The 25,794-nt window shown below is 41.0% G+C and overlaps 1 protein-coding gene across 2 annotated transcripts; it reads left to right on the forward strand.

The window, feature by feature from the left end:
• Positions 1–386: 386 nt before the first annotated feature.
• cltcb (clathrin, heavy chain b (Hc)) lies at positions 387–25,714 on the forward strand. Of its 2 annotated transcripts, XM_047161582.2 has the most exons (33): positions 387–908; positions 2,408–2,615; positions 4,179–4,447; positions 4,742–4,903; positions 5,019–5,132; positions 5,301–5,474; positions 9,721–9,918; positions 10,014–10,214; positions 10,378–10,530; positions 10,781–10,903; positions 11,017–11,154; positions 11,309–11,473; positions 12,793–12,973; positions 13,082–13,245; positions 13,335–13,460; positions 13,582–13,724; positions 13,828–14,062; positions 14,351–14,473; positions 14,597–14,742; positions 14,861–15,044; positions 15,848–16,040; positions 16,534–16,691; positions 16,811–16,975; positions 17,136–17,243; positions 17,374–17,541; positions 17,739–17,888; positions 18,086–18,217; positions 18,390–18,500; positions 18,636–18,806; positions 20,153–20,374; positions 21,046–21,066; positions 22,833–22,908; positions 24,526–25,714. In XM_047161582.2, the coding sequence occupies exons 1-33, from the start codon at positions 867–869 to the stop codon at positions 24,654–24,656; spliced, it is 5,055 nt and encodes a 1,684-aa protein (XP_047017538.2). In that variant the 5' UTR covers positions 387–866; the 3' UTR covers positions 24,657–25,714. The 2 variants fall into 2 exon arrangements, with proteins under 2 accessions (XP_047017538.2, XP_017346026.2); XM_017490537.3 differs by lacking the exon at positions 21,046–21,066 and having other exon boundaries at positions 389–908.
• The last annotated feature ends 80 nt before the right edge of the window (positions 25,715–25,794 follow it).

A 25,794-nucleotide genomic window follows, 5' to 3' on the forward strand; every position in this document is an offset into this window, starting at 1 on the left:
TTCTTTACCTCTGTTAATAAAAACTTTTTAAGGAAATGTTTTGTGCAAGATTGATAAATATTATAAATATGAATAATAATTGATAAACATGAATATATCACGCTCTAGAAGCGACAGTAGTTTTAAGAGAAAGAAAGTGTATTAGTATGCATTTAACATATTTTTACATGAAAACCCGAGGGTTTTATACGAATTAGGTTCTACGCCCATGATCGCATACTTCCCCACTAAACAGTACGCTAAAATATCTTGCACATAAAATTGTCTCGTGCTGTTTCTCGACACTATTTAGTATGATAGTGCGATTGAGAAACCGTTCTAGTTCACCGGAAGTGACGTCAGTGTAATCCGCTGAATGATGTGGCAAAAAATAAATTAGCGATTTAATTAAAGACTTTATACTACACTCGATATTTTAAAAAACCTCGTGTTTATACACGTTTCTTGTGCAAAAAAAATATACCCGCGCATTATTCGAAAAAAATAATAATTTGGTACTCTTTCTAGTTCGATAAAATGGTTGAATGTTTTTTGTCCTTCGTCGTCGTGACGCTTCCGCGTTGAGGCTTTCCTGCGTTTCCGCCGCCATTGCGGGTTTGAGGACTTCAGCTCTGGCTCCGCTGATTTCCGTCTCGAGCAGTGGAGGAAAGAAAACACTCATCCCTGGGACAGGGACAGGACCGGTGCCATTCGTATAACACCTCAAAACAACCTTCATCAATTGAAGTTTTTCTCTATTCCCTGTTCGGCGCGTTATTTTCTTTATAAAAACATTTTTTTTAGCGGCGTTTGATTGCGGTGTCCGTGGAGGAGGTCGCAGTGAGTAGCTAGCTTAGCTATCTGGCCGGGAGAGCAGAAAACTAACCATGGCTCAGATCCTGCCTATTCGCTTTCAGGAGCACCTGCAGGTAAGATTCATATACGATTAAAACGCATAGTCAATATATATTTATATCAAAAATACCACGATTAGCTTTTCAACAAACTTCGAATGAGTTTGAACGATTTGAGTTTGCTAGCATACCGAGTCCGCCTTATGCTAGCTTTGAAGGCTCGAGTCAAATGAATGACCTCGTATAGGTTTACTAATATTAGACGACTAATATTCAGATTAACTACAAAATAAAGGAAATAGCATAGAAAATCGACTACTGGAATGGTATTTGCGCTATATTGAACAGTGTTAGTTGGTTGCATTTGCGTTAGACAGCTAGAGCTAGTGTGCTAAAAGACCGCTGGCTCAGCTGACTAGCTAAATTATTGACTCAGTGACTAGCCTGGGGAAATATTAGCCAGCGGCCCAGGCATCCTGAACCCCGCTGTCACTGAAAATAAAGCTTAGTAGTTTGATGTCGCTTGTTCCGTTTGTGTGTTTTTATTTATTTATTTATTATTTTCTTTTTTCCTCCATATTGTACAGCTGTCCATTCGTATTTAATTCGATTAGAGCTCTGACAAACAGATATTTCATTGTAAAGAGTGTAATGCTGTGATCACACCTGAGCAGATAAAAATCTCTTTATTCTAATATTCTAAACATGTATCTGCAAAGGTGTGGTGCATGGAGGTTTTCTTCTCTCTCTCTCTCTCTCTCTCTCTCTCTCTCTCTCTCTCTCTCTCTCTCTTTTTTTTTTTTAAAAAAAAAAGATTTTTACATCTTTTAAAATCAGAATTCATGTTTCAAATTCAACAATCCACACTTCCAGGTTTTTTCTTCATTATTAATTATTAGCACCTATTTTTTTTTTTCAAATATTATCTTTCATATAGTGTGTTAGAGCTGTTTGTAAAGGATTTTTTATTTTTTAAAATAAACTTTATAGACGTTTTTACAAACAGTTATTGATTCCCCAAAGAAGGAACGATTCAGAACAGCTGAAACGAGTCGTTAGTAATTCCAGACTTGCTTCCCACGTAGGTTTGTAACAAAAAGCCCTGCCTCTGGTCTTCATTGGCTGCGGTAGACCAATCCCAACAGACGGGGACGTCTGACCAATCAGAGCAGAGTATGCTCTCTGAAAGGAGTTTTTAGAATGAATCCTTTAGAACGGATCATTGAGTCGTTTTTTGATGCTGATTGGAAAAAAAGGTAATGCTGCAATCGAGCACATTAAAGTGTTTATTTTTATAAACCTTGGATGCATGTAAATCTATTGTATGACACCTTAAAACAAAATTAGGCACGTTTCAAAACCATAACAGGTGTGCTCCTCATTTTGCTCCAATTCACTGTACTAAAACAGATTTTTTTTTTTTTCACCCCAGAATTGTGCTGAGTATTTCAGAATGTCAGCAGGATTTCCTGTACATACCGTTCCACTGCTCCTGCCTGCTCTATCGACTCTTAATCTTTCATTTTTCTTTTTTTTTTCTTTTTTCTTTTCTCTTCTCTTCCTTCTATCATCAGCTCCAGAACCTGGGCATTAACCCAGCGAACATCGGCTTCAGCACGCTCACTATGGAATCGGATAAGTTCATCTGCGTGCGGGAAAAGGTCGGAGAGCAAGCGCAGGTCGTCATCATCGACATGAGCGACCCCAATTCGCCCATCCGCAGGCCCATCTCTGCAGATAGCGCGATCATGAACCCGGCCAGCAAAGTGATCGCTCTTAAAGGTAAGACGTGTTCCAGGCAGATTTGTAGGCGTCCTACTTGTTATCTTAAAACTGTCTATATAATGTGACCGCGTCATTATTATTTTTTTGGTTGCCTAATTTATTATTATTATTATTATTATTATTATTATTATTATTATTATTAGCTTAACATTCATGTGTACCATGTTTTGTGTCTCTAGGTTACATAGTTTTTTTCTTTATTTATATATATATATAAAATATATATATATATAAATATAAATATATATACGCACATATTGTATATAGTGTTCACACTTCACATTTCTGTTCATATTCACTGCTGTGCCCGTTTTCTTTTGTATAAAGTCTGCTCCTTGACACTTGCCTGCCTACACTTGCAGTAAATTGATGTTAACAGTAGTCATAAAGTACTCATTGGAAATGTCTTGCTGTCATAAATGCTTTGTCTGTTTTTTGCTTGTTTTTATTCTTCTTTTGTTCCTTACTGCTTTCTTATGTTTGCAGACGGTGAGTTGAATTTCATATAATCCTGAATTGTGCGGTTTTTTTTCTTCTTTTTTTCTTGTGAAATGTGTGAGCTTTTTCAGTAGCTAATGCATTGACGCGGGGGCGGGGAATTGCAGGTTTCACAACCAGCAATGTGAAATCTTTTTCAGGACTGGAAATCTAAACGAGTGCAGAACCTTGGTTCAGACGCAGGGAACCGCAGACTGAGTTTTTGAGGGTTTTTGTATTTTTATTTTTTTAGACATATTTTTTTGCGAATAAAATCTATTGAAAGTGCTGAAATGCTGCACATCACTCAGTCTGATAATGAGGTTACAATTTTGTCATCAGTCACTCCAGTCTTGTACTGATTTTGCCATTGTGCTTGCAATACTTTCATTACATAGGGGTATTTTCAGCTGTTAACGAGGTGCTTGTGTAGGCTAAGTGTGAGAACAGAAAGGTGAAGTCATAGCTTTTGTTCTGCCTGAGAAACACTCGGTGCTGTACCTCCTGTCGAGGCAACAGATTGCACTCATTCCTCATGATGTCAAGGTCTGTGATAATGAATGGTTTTTATTATTATATATTTTTTTATGCTATCAGTAGAACAACACAAACGCAAAGACAATTGTGAGGTCTTGGAGGCAGTCTGGTTCGATTTTAAGATTTTTCATCCAGACCTAATTATAGTGTCAAGACCAAAGTAGTCTCAATTTATTTATTTTTTAAAAACTTTTTTGAATTGGAGTAATTGGGTAATTATCATAATTATTTTTTTTTAATCAATAAAAGATTTAATATCACAGCATCACAGTAGGACATTAGAGAATTGGCCTAAATGCAGAGCAAAGGTTTGTGTGTGAATGTTTTTGCGGTGTTGGGTCTTGAGGTCTTCTTTGCACTGCAGCTGTTTGTCTTAAGTTTACGCCGTCTGCACTTTTTTTCCTGTCTCAGACATTTGAACACACATCATTTGTCTGTGTTGTGTGTCTTTATTTATTTGTTTATTTTTTTGACACTGAATACAAATGTGTAGTCGTCGGCGACGCCGGTGAAATGCTCAAGCCGGCTCTGTTTTCTGCGTTTCAGCCGCGAAAACTCTGCAGATCTTCAACATTGAAATGAAGAGCAAGATGAAGGCGCACACCATGACCGACGACGTTACGTTCTGGAAGTGGATCTCCCTGAACACCGTAGCCCTCGTAACCGACAACGCAGTCTACCACTGGAGTATGGAAGGCGACTCTCAGCCCGTTAAAGTGTTCGACCGGCATTCCAGCTTAGCCGGCTGCCAAATTATCAACTACCGCACCGACGCCAAACAGAAATGGCTGCTGCTTATTGGGATTTCCGCACAGGTAGGCCTCAGTTCGTGTGTGTTTGTTTTAAAAATAAATAAATAAAATAAGGGTGTAGTCAAGAAATCTGGAAATAATTCGCTTGATGACTCAGTTTACTTTGAGGTCAATTTTGAAGTTGGTCCTTTGCTAGAACAAAGTCGATGGTCCTCAGTTATGCGACTGCAACATTCTGGATTTTTCCATGTTGATGATAATAGCACTTTAACTCCAGTGGCTTTACCTAAACCTTGTGAAGTTTTTAAAGAGGAAATTAGTTTCTAATGGTTTTTCATTTCATTTATTCCTTCACAGCAAAACCGTGTGGTGGGAGCAATGCAGCTGTACTCTGTGGACAGGAAGGTGTCGCAGCCTATTGAGGGCCACGCTGCAGGCTTTGCTCAGTTCAAAATGGAGGGGAACGCTGAAGAATCCACACTGTTTTGCTTCGCCGTTCGCGGCCAAGCAGGAGGAAAGGTCTAAAACTTTAGGAAGTTTTTGGAAAACTTTAGATTTCCTAAAAGTGTATCTGCTGTTTGCTGAATTAAAAGCCCATATTTACACCGTGCCCTTTTTTCCCCTGAATCTCCAGCTGCACATTATTGAAGTCGGAACACCTCCGTCTGGCAATCAGCCTTTCCCGAAGAAAGCCGTCGACGTGTTCTTTCCACCTGAAGCCCAGAACGACTTCCCTGTCGCTATGCAGGTATTTCCTCCTTTCTAATCGTTTTTGTCATGCTGTCGTCGAGAGATGGCGTCAAAAATACAGATGTCCGAATTTAGCAAATCACAAGAGGTTTTTTGATAACCAGTAGAGCGACGTGTGCCAAAGATTACGGATGTCATCGTTAACGTTTGTTTTTTGCTCGTCTAGATCAGCCCCAAGCAGGATGTGGTCTTTCTCATCACCAAATACGGCTACATCCACCTGTACGACCTTGAAACTGGCACATGCATCTACATGAACAGGATCAGCGGGGAGACCATCTTCGTCACCGCTCCTCACGAGGCTACTTCTGGCATTATTGGTGTCAATAGGAAGGGACAGGTATTGTGTGACATTTTATTATTGTATGTATTTATTTACTTTAATTTCCTGGATTGTCCATAAACGATATGAGTTGTATCCTGCTCGGCTTTTGATTTGTAAGCGTATTCCCATGGACTGCCTCTGAACGATTTTGTTTCCATGCTGTAAACAGTAGACTCGAACTGAAGACAGAATCGTGCTTGTCCCTCTGTTTACTGTAACCTGATGCTTCTAGGTGATGAATAATTTTTTAGCGCAGGCTTCCGAGCCATGAAATATGCAGTGAGCGAGAAGAAAGATGACCACTCTTCGTTATTAAGTCCGCCTTTGTGCTAGTCTATTCCCAACAGCATCGAGTCTTGAGACTGCGTAAAGCCTGCATGCTTATTGTCTTTAGCTGTGTCTGGGACTCCTGGCTCCATGGACCTTGGAATCCAACGATACTTAGAGCTACAGTTGTGGCTGCCGGTGCGCGACAGGCTCCAGCATTATGTGCAGGGTGGGATGTGATGATGAGATCTCTAATCCTCTTAATGTTTGGCTCTCCTGCTCTCCCTGCAGCATGCTGCTACACATATTGAGACACTGCAGGCTTTATTTTTTTTTTCCCCTTTCCCCACGGTGTGGTCATGATAAACTAGACCAATTTTTAATTGGTGAACTTAATTTGTGCTTTCTATATTCAAATGTCTGAATATATTACCACTTCCTAAAGAGATCTTGTGCAGGGTATTTATAAACAAGTTAAAGTCGGTGCTGGAGGCAGTGCCTGCCAGCCACCCACCCAAGTATCGTGCTTACTAATTTGTAGGTCAGAAATACCCTTAAAGTCGCAGTGTTATTCGATGTGTTGATGTAATTTCCACTGAAAAATGTAGTCAGGGCTGGACATGTACAGCGGCTCCTCCCCTTTTTTTTTTTTTTACTTAGCCAATAGTTGTACTTGACACTTAGTACCATGGGAAAAATGCCTGTCGCACAACCGTGAGCTTGCACAAATACCTCCTTCAAAGAGAATGAATTCAAGCCATTACCTCAGTTTCCTCTTGAAACTGAATGAAACGCAAACGTTGAACAGCCAAAGACATGTTCACAACCCATGCTCACTGATACGATTTTTTCGGCAAGGTGATTTTATTTATATATATATATATAATATAACGTTAGGTGCGGGACGCTTCAGATTCTTGAGAGCGGTTGATTGGGCAGAAAATCCGACGAGAAAGCTGAAGCACAGAACGACATCATTAAAAAGTGTCGATCCGTATCGGTGGTAGAGAGCGACTGTAAATTTTGAATGCGTGTATCTTCTAAATGCGAATATTGTCGTTGTTCTGAGGCACACAAGCTTCTTGATAACCTTAATGCTAACATATTCCTACTAAAAAGTCCACGAAGCTTCAGTTTTGATTTCATGTGGACTTTTAAAGTATATTAGAAACTCGAGGGCGAAAGTTTGACCTTAATGTGACCTTTAGGTTTTGGAATTGATCCAAATTCCAGATAGGTTCATCTGCAGCTTGAAGTGATTATTGCAGATACATCCTGCAAACATTCAACCACTCGTTCTGGCAGTATTGCCCTCAGATTCTTGGACAGATGGACGGACAACCTGAAAACACAATGCCTCTGCCATTCGTAAAAATGGTGCTAGTCGTTTCTGCTGCTGTCAACGGCAGGGAAAAGCATTTCAATATTGTACAGGGTTATTGATACCCTTCATTAAAATGATTTTATGGGGGGGGGTGCTTGCCATCAAACGGTTGAGCACTGCCGTGTGTGTACGTGTTCTGTGCCAAAATGCAGTGAAAACTCCCACACGACGTTAATGTGATTAAGGTGTTTACATGTCTGTAATACACGTCCATAATGCAACTAAAATAGGAATTACTCCACATGTCTTAAATCGATTTGTGTTTACTGCAAGTATGTCTTTAATCGGATTAAGGGAATCAGAAATTGCTGTTTACTTGGTAGTTTCTTAATCTGAGTATCGTCTTAAGTGGGTTGATATCGGATTATTGTTGTCCATGTAAACATGCTGATTGATTCAGCTCAAACTGTAGAGAAAGCTACTTACATTTACTCTGGCAAAAACAAATTGTCATATCAACAGCACCAGTAGAATGTTTAACATAAATTTGAATGTTTCTCTTCACTGAAAGCAAAACATTATATTTATATATAAATATATATGTTTAAAACCACTCTCATTCTACGTGAATTGTCTTGCCTTTGAACAGGTCTTGTTCCCTGTGATGTAAATATGATGTTGCACACATAATATCCCTTTATCTTTCATCACCAAGGCAAAAGCAACGATTCAGCAGAAAAAAAAGACCCGTAGACGTTGACCCGAAGTCATGTAACCGATATAAAGTTACCTAAACAGTTAAACATTAAGCACAATTAAAGCCATAATAAAGGTTTGAAAATCTCAAACGTTGCTAGAAAGTGGTCGCATGACCATACTGCCCTCGTGCACAGCAAGTGTGATGGTGAGGGAGTAGAACGAAGTAGACCCCAGAGATTTGCGCGCGCACACACACAAAAAAGTTGATTCTTGTGGTTGTTTTTCAAAATCCACTATTAGATACCACCTTCATCAAAAGCTGTTTAGAAGCTTTGCACAGAATAAGCTGTTCACATGAGCAACATACAAAATGCAGCAGCTTAGTTTCACCAAGTGTTGGTACAAGTGGAATGTTTTATTATGGTCAGATGACACTGTGGTTTGGTGGAGTAAGCAGTTGAGATGTTTGGTCAAACCTGGTGACGTTGAAAAGGGCTCAGGTGAGTAAAAGAACCTTGATGTTTTGGGATAAGGCAATTTACACTCGGATCGTTTAGGTGTATGTGGAGTATAGATAATAGTGGAGTTACAACTTCACATCTCTGGGGTCCTCGGTTCAATTCTGAGCTCAGTTTGCTGTCTGACTGTTTACTAACAAGGAGTCAATGCAACATTCAATATGTTGCTCAATAACTGACACTTTTAGTTAATAACTAAATATTAGTTATGGTGTTGAGGGGTGGGAAGATGACTCGATGCGTATAGAATAGTTTTCTCAATAGTGTTATGGACAGGATTTGGTTCCGTTAACACTAAATGGTGGGAAAGATTTCAACAGTCGGTATAAAGGGCACCAATAAGTCAGTCAGTTATAAGTTAGTTTACAAATGACAATTTTGTCCTCCCTCAAATCAGACTAAATCGAACTTATTTAAAATTATGCTTTGTCTGAATCGCCTTTATGAGCAGTGGTTATAGCAGGTAAGAAATTTACTTAGGTCCTTCTTTCCCGCCCATTTGGTCGTCTGCCAATTCCCACCTACCAGCCGGCTCTTCCTGATCATACAAAAGCTACCAAATGGGGAAAGTAAAGGCCAACACGTGCTTCCTCTTAGACGTGTGAAACCAGCCAACCACATCCTTTCGAACAGCTGTTAATGATATGCAGAGAGGAAACCGCTATCTACCCTCTTCCGCATACATGATCTCCCAGCTGTCCATGATTAGCTAGTGTCGCTGTGATTGACAGAGGAGTAAGAGTATGCTGTCCCTGCCACCCAATTTTGCTCCCTTGGTTCCCAGCCAGCCAGGATGTCTGTAGCATAGTCAGGATTTAAACTTCCTGTAACCCTCTGAGGAATTCTTGTTAACTGTTTGCCCAATATCTCAGTTCCCTCCCCCCCAAAAGTCACAGCCAAGACTGTGACTATGTTTCACATTTGCACTTTAAGTGTGAAAACTGATCTTTAGTCTGTGGTTTGCTTCATGTGAACTCGGGTGTGAACTGCAACACGTGCGAAAGCTAGTCATTTTTAGGGTGGGACGCTAAATTACGCAATCAGTTCCTTTTGTTGGACTACTTCAAGGAGTAGAGGAGACAGAATGCATTTTAAGTATATGGAGTGAAGAGTGAGCAGCTTACCTGAACTGTTAAACTGTATGACCGGGTGTGGCAAATAGTGTTACTTTTGCTTCAACAAGTAATCATTAACAATAGTAGTAAAGCAATTTGTGTTGCAAGTTCTCCCGTTTTTGTAAAAATTGTAGCAGTGGTGTAAAAAAAAAAAATTCAGTCATTCCTGAGAACTTGGTCTCCCTCAAATGAGTCACTCCTGTGTTTGGTCTTAAGTATATGAGCCAAGTAAAGGTGCCCTAAATCTCTCTTCGTTCATATGTGCATATGGGTCATCCTCCCCACTGCTTCCTGTAGCAGCTCCACATTATGTAACACCTGCCCGCGTTTTTCTTTAGGTGCTGTCGGTGTGTGTGGAGGAGGAGAACATCATCCCCTACATCACCAACGTCCTGCAGAACCCTGATCTGGCGCTGCGCATGGCCGTGCGCAACAACTTGGCTGGTGCAGAGGAGCTCTTTGCACGCAAGTTCAACACTCTGTTCGCAGGGGGCAACTACTCCGAGGCTGCCAAAGTAGCTGCCAACGCACCAAAGGTATCACTTTCACCATTTTCCCATCTTCTCCCATCTCTGTCTGGAGTTGTTTTTTATTGACTTTTATTTTTTGCTACGTTTTTGTCGCTTCTCAGGGCATTTTGAGGACCCCGGACACCATTCGGCGTTTCCAGAGTGTTCCCGCCCAGCCAGGCCAGACCTCTCCTCTGCTCCAGTACTTCGGCATCTTGCTGGATCAGGGCCAGCTCAACAAGTTCGAGTCCCTGGAGCTCTGCAGGCCCGTTCTGCAGCAGGGCCGCAAGCAGCTGCTGGAGAAGTGGCTGAAGGAAGATAAGGTAAGATCTCCTCCTTTAAATGGGAATCTTCTGGCTTTAAAAAAAAAAAGTGTGTGTATATGTCTTTGCAGTAAAATGTTTGACTTCTGTAATGCTAATTCAGATTATGGCTGACTGTCTTACCTTGTGTCTTTTTGTAAAGCTGCATTTCTTTTTGTTTCAGCTGGAGTGCTCTGAAGAGCTGGGTGATTTGGTGAAATCTGTGGACCCAACCCTCGCTCTCAGTGTTTATCTGAGAGCAAACGTCCCTAACAAAGTCATCCAGTGTTTTGCCGAGACTGGCCAGTTCCAGAAAATTGTACTGTACGCGAAGAAGGTGGGTTAATGTACTGTTTTAGACTGTAAATTCTAATGACGTACATGGCTGTTACCCATTCTATTGATTACACTTGCCTTTTGACTGCGTTTCCTAATATTCTTGCCTTTCCTAATTCCGTATTTCCTAAATGCATATTGATGGATCAGTAACTTTCAGTACACTTCCATGAAAGAATACTGTAAGTTCAATTCCATTTAGAGTTGATGGGGGTTTTTATATTTCCCATCTTCATCTTCTCTCCCTGCAGGTCGGCTACACTCCAGACTGGATCTTCCTGCTTCGAAATGTGATGCGGATCAGTCCAGAGCAGGGCCTGCAGTTCTCCCAGATGTTGGTGCAGGATGAGGAACCACTGGCTGATATTACCCAGGTGTCCTTTCGTTATGTGATATTTCTTCTATTCTGTTACGGTAACGGTTTCCATCTTTTTCGCTGTCGTGAGTAGAAATTTTGTGAATTGATGCATTTTGTCTTTCTTCTCAGATTGTGGATGTGTTCATGGAGTATAACCTGATTCAGCAGTGCACTTCCTTCCTGCTGGATGCTCTAAAGAACAACCGACCCACTGAAGGCCCACTGCAGACAAGGCTGTTGGAGATGAACTTGATGCATGCACCACAGGTCATTTTTCACCTTCAGTTGGTTGTTTCTCGTTTACACTGACCCGGCTGGACATCTTGCTAATCTTCTCCTTGAACTTTATTAGAGCTGTGATGTGTTTGCACAACTTTTTTATTTATTTGTTTGTTTTTTCTTTTTGGGTTGGTGTTTTCAGGTGGCTGACGCTATTTTGGGAAACCAAATGTTTACCCACTACGACCGGGCCCACGTGGCCCAGCTGTGTGAGAAAGCTGGATTGCTGCAGAGAGCCCTGGAACACTACACTGACCTGTATGACATCAAACGTGCTGTAGTGCACACCCACCTGCTCAACCCTGAGGTAGGCACTCGAGATGCTATGCACTCTACCATCAACTCTCACATCTTCATGAACTGTTATTTCATTTATTTAGCTCAGGAAACTCCTTTTAATGTAAGCGCTTCTTTTACTGTTATGCAAAAATCCAATACTCAAGAGACCGATATATGGTGTAGGGAAAAGAGTGGAAACAGAATATTTGAGGGTCCTATGAAGTGTCCAGGTGTTACGGAGCGCTGCATCTGAAGCCTTTGATCTTTCCAGGTCAGAAGAAACCCGAGGCACGTTAAGCACAAGATAACGGCTTTGTAACGGACACTGACTTGTCAGTGTAAATGTGATGCAATATATGGAGGTAGATTAAGAAGAAACCAGTACAACTAGAGCGCTTTCACACCGATTAGATTACAGGGTATGAATCAGACTGAAATTGATACTTTTGGTATTTGCTTGCAATTTGGTTTGGTTTCAAATAATTAATCCTCCTATTATGTTGGGGGGAAAAGTTACATCCATTATGTTATGGGTCAAAATGATTTCCACAGTTTAAATACGCACAGAAACGGCAAAGAACATCTTAACACAGTAAAGCTTTTACGGCTTGTTTGAGACATGCCATACAACTAAATATTTGTATAGAACAACTAAATATTTTGTATACAACTAAATATTTGTATCAAGTTTGTGAACCTAAATGATGAAAATAAAAAAAAAATAAAAAAATTCAGTGCGAAAAAGGAGAGATTAACCAGTATTTCAGATATCTCCGATATGGAAATGGATCAAATTGAACCATAACTTGATAGGAGGGTTAAACAAACCGTAAAGCAAAAAAACTAAACAAAACAAAGAATGTTTGCTTAGGGCTGTATAGGACTGAAAACATTCTCATATAAGTCTCTTTATTTAGGAGTCATAAATAACGTCCAGTGCAAGTAGAAATCTCAAACGAAACAAAAGAAACCCTCTTAAGTACACGTTTGACTCTAAATAAATTAGATTAGATGATCATACAACTAACTAGTTTGAAAAGTTTAGTTGATTTTGCATTTGTGCTTGAAAGCTCTACAGACGGCTCGGTTTGTGCTCTTTTGGATTTAAAACGCGACGATCGGAGTAATAAATCTGGACGCATAATTAACAACCAGCTCCAATGTGTCTCCATACGAGCGAAAGCTGCTTTGTTTGTATTCGAATCAAGGCGAGTAGTCTCTGGATATCAGTTCTGACTCACTCCACTGAGTGCTACTTTGTTCTTGCTTGAGCGAGTGTTTTGCTTTTATCTGCGTTCAGATCCATGCAGTCTGTAAGTAAGCAAGTGGAACGTGTTTTGTCTGCAGTGGCTGGTGAACTTTTTTGGCTCCCTGTCAGTGGAGGACTCTCTGGAGTGCCTGAGAGCCATGCTCTCGGCCAACATCCGCCAGAACCTGCAGATCTGCGTCCAGGTGGCTTCCAAATATCACGAGCAGCTCACCACCCAGTCCCTCACTGAGCTCTTTGAGTCTTTTAAGAGCTTTGAAGGTAAGCTTTTGTTTTGAAATGTCTGAACTTTCCGAAGTATGGTGGTGGAACCCCCTGTTAAAGTGAGAGATTTCCACTGTTAATACAGCTGAATGGTGTGGTTTGCAGGTCTGTTCTATTTCCTGGGCTCCATTGTGAACTTCAGTCAGGATCCAGAGGTCCATTTCAAGTACATTCAGGCAGCCTGTAAAACGGGACAGATCAAAGAGGTGGAGAGAATCTGCAGAGAGAGTAACTGCTACGATGCTGAGCGTGTGAAGAATTTTCTGAAGGTGTGAACCAGGAACCTCTTTTTGAGTTTGGTTTTGTCGCTCGTCTTGTTTAAAACTCCTGATATGAAATGTTTTCCGTGTATATGCAGGAAGCGAAACTGACCGATCAGCTGCCTCTCATCATCGTGTGCGACCGCTTTGACTTTGTCCACGACCTGGTCCTTTATCTGTACCGCAACAACCTGCAGAAGTACATCGAGATTTACGTCCAGAAGGTAAAGCCCCCTCTGGTCACCAAAGTGTCCGTAACTTGTACATCCGTATGTGTGCCGCCTCAGCTGTGAATTTGAAGTCAACACCCTGCGCCTTAAATTTATTATGTTTTTTGCCTATCAGGTGAACCCTAGCCGCTTACCCGTGGTGATTGGTGGGCTGTTGGACGTGGACTGCTCAGAGGACGTCATTAAGAACCTGATCCTGGTGGTCCGAGGACAGTTTTCCACCGATGAGCTGGTGGCTGAGGTGGAAAAGCGGAACAGGTACGTCATTCCTACATCAGTTCTCTCATAGGCACGGTTCTACTGTACAAGGAAAAGGTGTTTCTGACTGTGTACTTCACTTATTTATTTATTTTCATGCCAGACTGAAGCTGTTGCTGCCGTGGCTGGAAGCCCGTATTCATGAGGGATGCGAAGAACCTGCTACCCACAATGCCCTGGCTAAGATCTACATCGACAGCAACAATAATCCCGAGCGATTCCTCAGAGAGAACCCGTACTACGACAGCCGTGTCGTGGGCAAGTACTGCGAAAAGAGGGACCCCCATCTGGCTTGTGTGGCTTACGAGAGAGGACAGTGTGACCAAGAGCTTATTAACGTAAGGAGCTGAGCCTGCTTGTGTACTCGTCCTGAACTGACATTTTTTTATTTTTTATTTTTATTTATTTATTTATTTATTTTTTTGTGTGTCTTGAGCATTTCTTTTATGGTAATCAACTGGTAGCAAAACATGTCCTTCGTGCTGATTTTATACCCCGAAGTACGGTTGTTGGGGTATTTTTTTATTTATTTATTTTTATTTTATTTTATTTTTTTCCCCCTTCCCCCCTCTCTCTCTCTCTCTCGTTCATTTAAACTTCAAGTGTACGTCTTGTCCCGTTCACAGGTATGCAATGAAAACTCGCTCTTCAAGAGTCTGTCTCGGTATTTGGTGCGTCGTAAGGACCCAGAGCTGTGGGCCAGCGTTCTCCTGGAGAGCAACCCTTTCAGAAGGCCACTGATTGACCAGGTACACATGAGACACCAGCCACCCCCACCCACCCACACTCGAAATTTATTTCGGTTTCTCGCGAAAATACAGCGTATGAATTGTTATCCAGATTCAAGTCCTCTCCCTGTCTTTCCCTCACAGGTGGTGCAGACTGCACTCTCGGAGACCCAGGACCCAGAAGAGGTGTCCGTTACAGTCAAAGCCTTCATGACCGCTGATCTGCCTAATGAGCTGATTGAGCTTCTCGAGAAGATTGTTTTGGATAACTCTGTTTTCAGTGAGCACAGGTTAGTTTGCACTTGGGGGGGGCCCCCCCCTTGCGCCTCCCCCCACCAAAAAAAAAAGTTTTGCATGTCTGTTAGTTGTCACTTTGTTGGTTTCAGCGTTTACTCTGTCGCTGCTCAGGAACTTGCAAAACCTTCTGATCCTGACTGCCATCAAAGCCGATCGCACTCGCGTAATGGAGTACATCAACCGCCTGGACAACTACGACGCCCCTGACATCGCCAACATCGCCATCAGCAACGAGCTCTTTGAAGAGGCTTTTGCCATCTTCAGGAAGTTTGATGTGAACACATCTGCAGTGCAGGTCAGTCACAAGGATCCGTTTCCATTTTGATTTTGTTGTTTTTCTTTGCTCAGTTGTAGGGCTGTGCGATTAGTCGAATTTTCGATTTCGATCATGGCCTCCGACGATTATGAAAACAAAATAATCGATGTAAAATGATTATTGTTCGGCATTCCGTTTCGCAATGTTCTCGTTTTGTCTTTTTAAAAACTCTGCGCCATTTTATTTTTTCTTTACAGCGGTGCGCTTTCGCCCCTCCCTAAAAAACCAAACTCGCTCCCTGCCAGGCTGTAGTGTTTTTATTTCAGCTCGAGCCAAGATGACAGAGAGAGCCTTTGGTCAACAAGAAAGATACTATTTGGAAGGAGTACGATGTGGAACAAAAATAAATAACGTTTGGTATCATTGGAAAGCTCATTTCCTCTAGCGTCATGACAGCCGGTCAAAATACGGTTATTTCCTTTCTAGAGCTCACTAATAGTGAGATGCTACAGGTGGATCTAAAACAGGAGACAGAATTTCATCGGCTAAGGAAGTGTAAAGTTCATTTCTGGCGATGCGATTCACCCTCATTTAATTTATTATTTTTTTTTTCCTCTAGTTGAATTATATTCAAGGAAATCCAGTGTTAAAAATACAATAAGTTTTTAACAATAAAGTTGTTCAATAAATACATGATTATGATTTATGCCATAATCCAGCAACCCTACTCAGATACTTTGAAGCTGCTTTTGGGCCTCAGATATTCTCTCTCTCTCTCTCTCTCTCTCTCTCTCTCTCACACACACTTTCATATATAAATATCTCTCGTTTGTCTGTGGCAGGTTCTGATCGAGCACATTGGCAACCTGGACCGGGCCTACGAATTTGCTGAACGCTGCAACGAGCCTGCTGTGTGGAGCCAGTTGGCTAAAGCTCAGCTGCAGAAAGGTCTGGTAAAAGAAGCCATCGATTCTTACATCAAGGCTGATGACCCGTCAGCATACATGGAAGTGGGACATGCTGCAGCCCAAAGCGGTAAGTACAGCCAAACACGTCCTTACCCGCAGACCGCGCGCAATACATGCATCTCACAAAAAAAGTCTGTATAAATCAGTCACTAAGTAATAATACAATATCGAATGTACAAGCAAATCAGCAAATATTTGCTCAATGCTATAAGTCTCCAGTTTAGTTTAGGTTCAGTGTTTTATCTGCATTTATATAGTGCCATTCCTCTCAATATAGAAATACGAACATCTCATTTTATGAATCATTTCAACCTTCTTTTGTTGTTCACACATTGTGTGGAAAATTGTTAGTTCAACCTCAAGGCAGCGTGTGTTTGTGCAGCAAAATAGTTGCTACTGTGTGGGGAAACAAAGTATTTCTAATAATTTAACTGTCTGTTTAAATAAATAGCCTTTTATATAGGCAAAATTTTTTTTGTATGCATTTATTTATTTATTTATTTATTTATTTATTTATTTAATATAAAAAAATGGCGATTCACGAGTCGTGATTTCCACAGGAAACTGGGAGGATTTGGTCAAGTTTTTGCTGATGGCACGTAAAAAGGCCCGTGAGTCATATGTAGAGACCGAGCTGATCTTCGCATTGGCTAAAACCAACCGCCTGGCTGAACTGGAGGAGTTTATCAACGGCCCGAACAATGCCCACATCCAACAAGTATGAGCCTTTTTGGTTATTTAGTTAGTTAGTAGCTAGGACACTGCCTTTAAGACTGCACTATTGTAATATGCCATAGTTAACTAGATCCGCATTCTGGTTCTCTTATCGTCCGTTAGGTTGGTGATCGATGCTACGATGAGAAGATGTATGAGGCGGCTAAGCTGCTGTACAACAACGTGTCCAACTTTGGCCGCCTGGCCTCCACTCTGGTCCACCTTGGAGAGTACCAGGCTGCTGTTGACGGAGCACGCAAGGCCAACAGTACACGAACCTGGAAAGAGGTGAGCGTGCAGGGACACACACACTCTCCAAAACAGTTATCACCTAATCGCCGTGTTTTTGTGGCTAATAACTGGTTATTATCCTCAGCTGGAGCTTTGTAGGTTTATTTTAATGAAGGCTTTGACCATCTATCGTGACTGACTCCTTCTCTTTTCCCAGGTCTGTTTTGCCTGCGTCGATGGGAAGGAATTCCGTCTGGCGCAGATGTGCGGCCTGCATATCGTTGTCCATGCTGATGAACTCGAGGAGCTCATTAACTACTACCAGGTGACAGAGTTTAATCTCGATTTCTTCTCATAGCCCAAGTGTTTATTGTAATAATGGTATATTAGAGCTCCTTTTCTAGGTGTTCCAGCAGGATTGTTGATTCGCTGTGTTTGTGTAATTTCGCTTTCAGGACCGTGGCTATTTCGAGGAGCTGATCACCATGTTGGAGGCGGCTCTCGGGCTCGAACGTGCTCACATGGGAATGTTCACTGAGCTGGCCATCCTCTATTCCAAGTTCAAACCACAGAAGATGAGGGAGCACCTGGAACTCTTTTGGTCCAGAGTTAATATTCCCAAGGTAAAATAGCTGTTGAATAAGAAGAATAGGAATAACGTTATCCTTCTCCTTATTTTATGCCCGTTTCTACACTGTTTAAAAGAAGAGTAAACTCTTAGGAATCCCTCTAGTGTGTTTATTTAACTATGTATAGGGACGTCGTGAATAGGAGTATCGCCGGTCGGTGGTGCTTTACAGCATTGTGTTCTGTGCTCTAGGTCTTGCGGGCAGCAGAACAGGCTCATCTGTGGGCCGAGCTGGTCTTCCTTTACGACAAGTATGAAGAATACGATAACGCTATCATCACCATGATGAACCACCCTTCAGATGCCTGGAAGGAGAGCCAGTTCAAAGACATTGTTACTAAGGTACGGCAGTTTATCTTCTGTGATTGAGGAAAAACATTAAATGCGTGTGATGCATTTTAACAGCATCTCTTTTCTCATCTCTCATTGCTGTTTTTTTTGTTTGTTTGTTTGTTTTTTTCCTTCTTCTTCTTTTTTTTCCTTCTCTCTCTCCCCTCCTGTTTTTTTCCTTTTCTTTTTTTTTCTCGTTGTATTTTCAGGTGGCTAATGTGGAACTGTATTACAAAGCCATCCAGTTCTACCTGGAGTTCAAGCCTCTGTTACTGAACGATTTGCTCATCGTTCTGTCCCCAAGGCTTGATCATACACGCGCTGTTAACTACTTCTCTAAGGTATTTTAAGATGTGTGTGTGTGTGTGTGTGTGTGTGTGTGTGTGTGTGTGTGTGTGTGTGTGGTGGGTGTTGTTTTTTTTTTTTTTTTTTTAAAGCATCATGTTGAAGTCGTGTTTGATATTAAAAGCATGGGTGCGTATCCTGATTTTTCTGTTTTAATGAATATTTCAGGTTAAACAACTGCCTCTGGTTAAACCGTACCTGCGATCAGTACAGAACCACAACAACAAATCAGTCAATGAAGCACTAAACAATCTCTTCATAATCGAGGAGGACTACCAGGTAGGAGGTCAAGAGCACAAGCTCTCAAGTTTATCGATTTCTATACAAAGCCAGGCATTACTATTTTTTTAACGTTATATATAATGTATAGAGAGAGAGGGGTAAAATCTTTTTCTTGTCTCTCTTGTCACACAGGCTCTGCGTACATCCATCGATGCCTACGACAACTTTGATAACATATCTCTGGCCCAGAGCTTGGAGAAGCACGAGCTCATTGAGTTCAGGAGAATTGCTGCCTACCTTTTCAAAGGCAACAACCGCTGGAAGCAAAGCGTGGAGCTCTGCAAGAAGGATAAACTCTACAAGGTTTACATTTACTGCTTTTTTTTATTTTATTTTTATTATTCATATTTTATGCGGCTGGTCGTAATCGTACAACATGTACGCTACACTGCTTATTTAAAGTCCCCGTGAAGTGCCTTGAAAGGCTCTGCATTATTTGATGTGTTGATGTAATTTCTGCTGAAACAGGAAGTCAGGGTGGGACATATCTTGTGGCTCCTCCCCCTATTTTTTTAATAGCCAATATCGTTTAGCTTCCCTTACTGTTAGTACCGTGCCTTTTTATAAAGGTGGAGGTGGGAGGCTCCAGGTTCTAGAGAGCGTTCGATTAGACAAAGTCTGACGAGAAACTGACGTGCAGAATGACCTCATGGAAAGTTGTCGATCCGTGTCGGTGGTAGAGAGAGAGACCGTGTAAATTTTGAACACGTATATTGTTCTGGAGCGCACTAGTTTATAGAACACCTTAAAGTGAACATGTTCATACTAAAAGCCACTTTGAAACTTCAATTTTGATTTCATGGGGACTTGATTTTCCTAGTGACTGACTTACGGGAGGACAAGACAAAATAAGATAATACTTTATTAATCCCCAGATGGAGAAATTAGGGTGTTACAGCAGCAGCCAAAAAAAGCTGAAAAGAAAGAGATGTGAAAAGCATCCTTTTTAAGGTATGCTCCCTTTTTACGTGTGAGAAATTGAGAGATGTGTTCTGACCCAGTGTTTGTTGGTTCAGACACCACAGCGTATGATGAGCTGCCATTCCAAGAAATAATATGGATGGTATAATTTAGCCATAGTACGATGATAATACTGAGTTTAAAATGTTGTCATGTGATACATGTGGTTTTATAGTAATTCATTAAAAAAAATGTTTTAAATCAAAAGCATCTTTCCCAGCAGTGCACAGGAATTATATGGCCAAGAGTTTTGTCATTATACTTTCAAAGGTTGGTGTGATCATGATATTTATACCTAGCAAGGAGAAAGGGGGAAAAAAAAAAACTACAAGAGCTTCTTCACAATGGTGCTTTATTTCATGTGCCTTCTCAGCACTTACATGCTGTGAAACCGCTAACTTCACATAAAAAGATAGACGAGCTTCAACCTTGTGAACCTCGGAAGCAGGAGCCAATAGAAAACCAGAGTGCTGCGGTATCCGTTTCCTGGAGGAAAAACAAAATGGAGGAAGTGCTTACACAGTGGTTTTATTAGCTCTACAAGTTGTTCACTGAAGCACAAAATAATCACACCAGGACTTCCTGTAAAAGGCTGATTTCTGAAAGTTGTGTAGCGTCAACTTATCTGAGCGACGTACCATGCTCTCTCTGTGTGTGTGTGTGTGTGTGTGTGTGTGCGCGCGCTGCAGGATGCCATGCAGTATGCGTCTGAGTCGAAGGACACCGAGCTAGCCGAAGAGCTGCTGCAGTGGTTCCTACAGGAGGAGAAGAAGGAGTGCTTTGCCGCCTGCCTCTTCACGTGCTATGACCTCCTGCGGCCCGACGTGGTGCTGGAGACGGCCTGGAGGCACAACATCATGGACTTCTCCATGCCCTACTTCATCCAGGTCATGAGGGAGTACCTCAGCAAGGTGAGCCACCACACTCTGCAGCTCTGTAGTCTCACGTAACCACAGTGTGTACTGTGTAACGTGAAAGTACACCGACCATGTGATCCAAAAGCACTCAAGCCCAAGTCATAGTCAAATAATAGATAGATAAATAAATAAAGGCCCATCATGATGATTTCATTTGTTTCGTTTACTAATTATATCATTACAGTTACATCATCTCCTCACTCTGTCCATGAAATCCAAAAGTTTGTTTCTTCATGGTGTGTATTTGAGAGGGTTTTGCTTTGCAAGTACAGGGAGTCTTAAGTCTTTTCATACATCACCGCTGTTATAAGTCTTTGCTTAAAAACAGGAAAATCCGTCATATTTACTAAGTCACTGTAAATACGGCATACGAACACCTAATGGGCTCTAAATTCATTTCAGTTCTATAAAAACTGGAGTAAAATCCTTTTACACCCCAAAAGTTCACTGTGAAATCGGATGAATTGTGCGTAGTTATGTGTTGAATAAATAATTTTTAAAAAATCAACGTATGACACACACATTATTTATTTTTTTTCTCCTGCTTCATATTTCTGGTGACACTACTGCTGATTTCTGCAATTGTTCTCTTCTTTGCATTTTCAATGCTGGTCTGTTGAGTCTGCTTTATTTTCTTAAGCTGCTACTCTTAAATTCCCTTTCAGGTTGATGCAATTAAGGAAAAGGTGAAGGCTGCCTCTTATTCCCTTTTTAACTTGTGTAGTTTTGGAGGACTGAAACTTCGGGAAACTGCATGAGTTTTCTTTACCCCCTCTCTCCCCCCCTCCCCCCCCTCCCATTATCACTCTGCTGCTTTTAAAAACCACACCTTGACTAGACTTTCCTCCAAGTTTCCTCTAGAGTACTGACCATGTTTCGAGCAGATGCTGCAGTAGCGAGCAACTCTTTTTCTGACCTGTAGACGATGAGCTATCATTAACCTCGCTGAACCCGCAGTCTATTATCGGCTCCTCATGCAGCCGCCAATTTCGCCCGCTCAAACGAATGTGTGTCAGCGGTGTATTGGTTTCCATACACTGACGCAAAAGACCATTCCCTCTTAAATCAGCTTAAAATTCCTCCACTAATCCGGGTCGTAGACTGCAACACAGGTGATTTATTTTATTGTGTGAGGAAACCCTGGAAGAAGTGACCACATTTTCAGGATTCTTGTAGTCATTACTATGTGAAATCTCAAATCTAAAGTAATGAGAAAGTGTGGTCCTTCAGAAGCGTACGTCACGGAGATTTCACACGCATGCGTTTTTACGTTCGTCGATTAGCATCTTTCGAGACGTTAGGGAAACATGGCTGTTGGCTGTGCCTGCGTTTGGAAGCCGTGAATGGCTGTATGAATCCATCTCACCCTGTCGTTCTTTCTTCACTCTTCTACTCTGCCTCTCTTTCATGCACAACTGTGTAACTAAACAAATAACAGCTACTCCTCTGGCATGTCCGTCTTCCCCCAGCCCCCCCTCCCCCTGTTTTTTTTTTTTCTTTTCTTTTTTTTTTTTCTTTTTTTTTTTTCTTCAGTGAAAATTTTGACTTTGCTGATTTATTTATTTTTTTTCAAGCCTGCTCAACAACATTGCCATCGAGCATAGTGTCAACACCAGTTGTATGTAGAGAACTGAACCCATCATATAGCATGCACTCATCCTAAGCAGCGGCAACCCTTGATTGTTGTGCTCTGGTTGAATTATCAAGGTCTCCTATCAAGGGTTTCCGGATTAATTATGTTACGAATTATTTTTTGTCATGGGCAACAATATGATCATTCATTATTTGAGTCGTAAGTTTCCTTTTTTTTCTTTTTCTTTTTCTTTTTTTTCTTTTTTTTTTCTTCCACCCCCTGTAATGAAACCTCCAATTGATGATAATTACAGGACTGTCTTTGGAGCCCCTGTTCTTATACACCAAATGCGTGTTAATATCCGAATCACCTAACCTCACCTATCATCAGCCACGTAAAAAGCTCTGTTTAGGTGACAGGGTTCTGTTTTCTACATATGCACAGTTTATTCAATCGAAACGCTCAGTGGCTGATTGGGGGGACCAGCAAACTCTACCGAGCCAAAGTCGGGTGTTTTTTGTATTGCCCTTTGCAATTTGTAAGCCCATCCTGTATGCGATTTCATGTGTTGGTGTTGGCAAACACAGAAATGAGATGATTCTTCAGTAGAATCCATGCTCACCGGCAGTTCTGGACTGTTGTGGGAGGAGCTTGGTTTTGTGCCCTTGCGCTCGGCTTTAAAAGCATTTGCACCTTGGTTTAAGCTTGGCTTTAAGCATCTGCCATGAATGGTCCCATCCATCAGTCATTTTCTTGGTTGACCAGGAAGGCCAGACTGTTGTTTCATGTTCTTGCCACCGGATGGCAGCCTGTTTCTTAGTTATCTTGTTTTTTTCTTCTTTTTTTTTTTTTTTTTTTTTTTTCCTGTCTCTTGTTCAGGTCGATAAGCTGGACGCGTCTGAGTCTTTGAGGAAAGAGGAGGAGCAGGCCACAGAGGCACAACCCATTGTTTATGGTATGACTTTTTGCCCTTTTTTTTTTTTTCTCCTTTAAGTCACTAAATGATACTATTGCCTATGAAATGTTTTAAATGAATGGTGTAACTGCACGTCATCGTTTTCAATCAGCATCCGTGTAGATAATGTGAAAGAACGGTCTAGATCACTCATAACCAGAGAAATAGAATTTTTTTTTTTTCTTAAAAAAAGAAAAAATCTACTTCCTGTTAAACATTTTCCATTGATATTTTTGAGAATGTTACATGGTTTAATTGCTTCATATTGTGGTGCTAGAATTTTGTGCATTTCTGATTAAATATGACTTAAAACATCAGATTTTCACACAAATCCTAAAAGTAGACCACGAGAACCCAGTTAAAGAAATGAGACAGAAATATTATGCACGGTCATTTATTTATTGAGGAACAATTATCCAATGTTGCACATCTGTGAGTGGCAGAAGTATGTGAACTTCGCTTTCAGTATCTGGTTTGACCCCCTGTTTGCAGCAGTGGCCAAGTATAAACTGAGGATGTGGTATTGTTGGTATCCACTAGAAATGTTAATTAGTTTTAACATATGCTAGACAGACGTGAGCAAGACTCAAATAACAGGATTTGTTACACCACAAGTCATCGGCGAAATGTAATCCAAACACGTTCTGCATTATTGTTGAGGATGCAGTCATAATACCTGGGTAATTGGGCATCGTTAGAGTTTTAGCTGGCCGGGTGGGTTTAGATACAGAGTTTTTGTTCACCCTTGTATGTGTAATTTAGCACACAAATATCCGTCTTGACTGTGCTTCATCAAAAGGAGTTCTACCTTATCCAAACAGTTTTGGAACTGTTTTTAAAAAATGTAGTTTTAGGTGTAACTAAGATGTACATTTGAATAAAATCTCCAAAATGCACAAACAAACTTGCATATGCTTAATTGAGGTGGATAACTTTTATTTATTTATTTACTAACTTACTTGTTTTTCAATAAAACTACATGCATAAACTACAGTGGAGATGCATTTACTGAATAATAATAAAAAAACACTGCTTTTTTGCCACGGCTTTTTTCAAAATTTGCGATGCAACTTGCAGAGGGTTTTTTTTGTTTGTTTGTTTTTCTTCCCCCCTCCCACCTCAGGAAACTACTTGAATTGGTGAAATTACATTAAATTGTTTTTCACGGTGATGTTTGTTGGTACACAAGACCTTTTTACATGACGCCACGTGACGTGTCGTGGCCCAAATGTGTGGAAAATCTGCTGTGATTTTAGAAAAATCGCAAGCTCCTGCGAATGTTGCGGGGTTTGCTGGATTTTGCCGTTTTCCTCTGCAAGTGACTATTTTGCTCTCTTGATCACATGGGCCGGAAACTGTGCTTTAATTCGCAAAAGTATTACGTGAAATTCCAAGTTAAATTCACAGCTTGGATGGAGAAACAGCTAAGTGTTGCGTGTAGTTATTTCAAATTAAAAACATCCGTTAAAATCAGTTACGTGAACTAGGAAAAAGGGGCTGACTCACACCATGGGAAGTATTTCCATTTTAATTAATGACTTGCACAATTTATTTTTAAAAAATAATAATAATAATAATAATAATGAAATGATTGATTTGATTGTGTTAAACTTGCAGGGACTCCCCAGCTGATGCTCACTGCAGGCCCAAGCGTTGCCGTTCCTCCTCAACAGCCTTATGGCTATGGCTACGGCGCCCCCGCTGGCTACGGTCAGCCAGCACAGCCCGGCTTCGGCTACAGCATGTAGAGCCGTCCTCCCCCAAAACACCCACCCCACCTGCATTTCTCATCGTCCGTCTCTCCTTCAGTTCCTCCCCTCTGCTCATTGTGCTTTATTCACAGAAGTGTTGCGAAATCAGACTTGTGCATTTTAAATGATTCCCTGTCTAAAATGCATTGAAGGACTTCCTTTTTATTTTGAGTTATTAAAGAAAGTAATTCCTTTGTTACATTCCATATTCAAGCCTACTTATATAACAGATTTTGTGACCTTATTGATTTTTTTTCTCCTTTTTTTATTTTATTTTTTTTTTTAAGTGGGGGAATTGGTGAAGTATGTACGTGAAATTTTGAGAACAGCAATTAACCTTATTAACATGTTGTGAAGCATCTGATTTGCACTCTATCAGAGGGAAAAAAAAACTTATGTAGAATCTCCTAATTTTGATGTGCTGTATGTGAACGCTTACACTGTCTGTATAATGCACTTCATTATTGTATATTCTGAAAAAAAGAAAAAGTTTAGAAAAAAAAAATATTTGAAGCATATGCATCCATTTAGCAACACTAAAGTAATAATCAGATATTCTACACAGGTATGTAGCTGTATGGAATTTTATGTGCATACAGACATATGATTATAGAAAGCAATTTTAATCCCTTACCATGAAAGCGTACTCATCGAGTGTGTCAGCGTTGGCCTCCTTTCATTCACTCCGTGTGTAACAGGCGAACTCCTGTTGTGTTCTATACAGTGCTCTTGTGTGATTTCCATTAAAAAAAACCGAGCAAGCGATAAAAGGATTATTCTTCTGACCTCTGTGTGTGTTTACTCACCATGCATCTTCCCTGTATTTGAGGTTTGTGTATGCCTGGTGTTGTGATTGTTCTAGCTTACGTTCTAGCTTTGGAGTGTACAGAAGAACGGATGTGTCGAGCTGGGTCCCGTGCTCGTCCTGTAAGTTCCGGCGTGTGCGACACACTGCACTCGGAACCACCAGCTCCACGAATTTACAGGATTGTGAACGTTTTTTTGGTGGCTTTGATTGTAAACTTGCTCACATTAAAGTTGAAAAAATCATCTAATCAGTGAATCCTCCACTTGGTCTTATTGTCTCGCAAAGCATGAAAAAGCAGCACTGCACAGATCCCTGAGGCCGGCGGGG

This window comes from Ictalurus punctatus, chromosome 17 (genome assembly GCF_001660625.3).
Source record: "Ictalurus punctatus breed USDA103 chromosome 17, Coco_2.0, whole genome shotgun sequence".
Classification (NCBI taxonomy): domain Eukaryota; kingdom Metazoa; phylum Chordata; class Actinopteri; order Siluriformes; family Ictaluridae; genus Ictalurus; species Ictalurus punctatus.

Excerpts from the sequence above, each read along its gene's own strand:
- cltcb (XM_047161582.2), top strand. The coding sequence starts at position 867 with ATGGCTCAGATCCTGCCTATTCGCTTTCAGGAGCACCTGCAG. Across the intron at positions 909-2,407 it reads GCTTTCAGGAGCACCTGCAG|CTCCAGAACCTGGGCATTAA; the intron begins GTAAGATTCATA and ends TTCTATCATCAG. Across the intron at positions 16,041-16,533 it reads ACATGCTGCAGCCCAAAGCG|GAAACTGGGAGGATTTGGTC; the intron begins GTAAGTACAGCC and ends TGATTTCCACAG.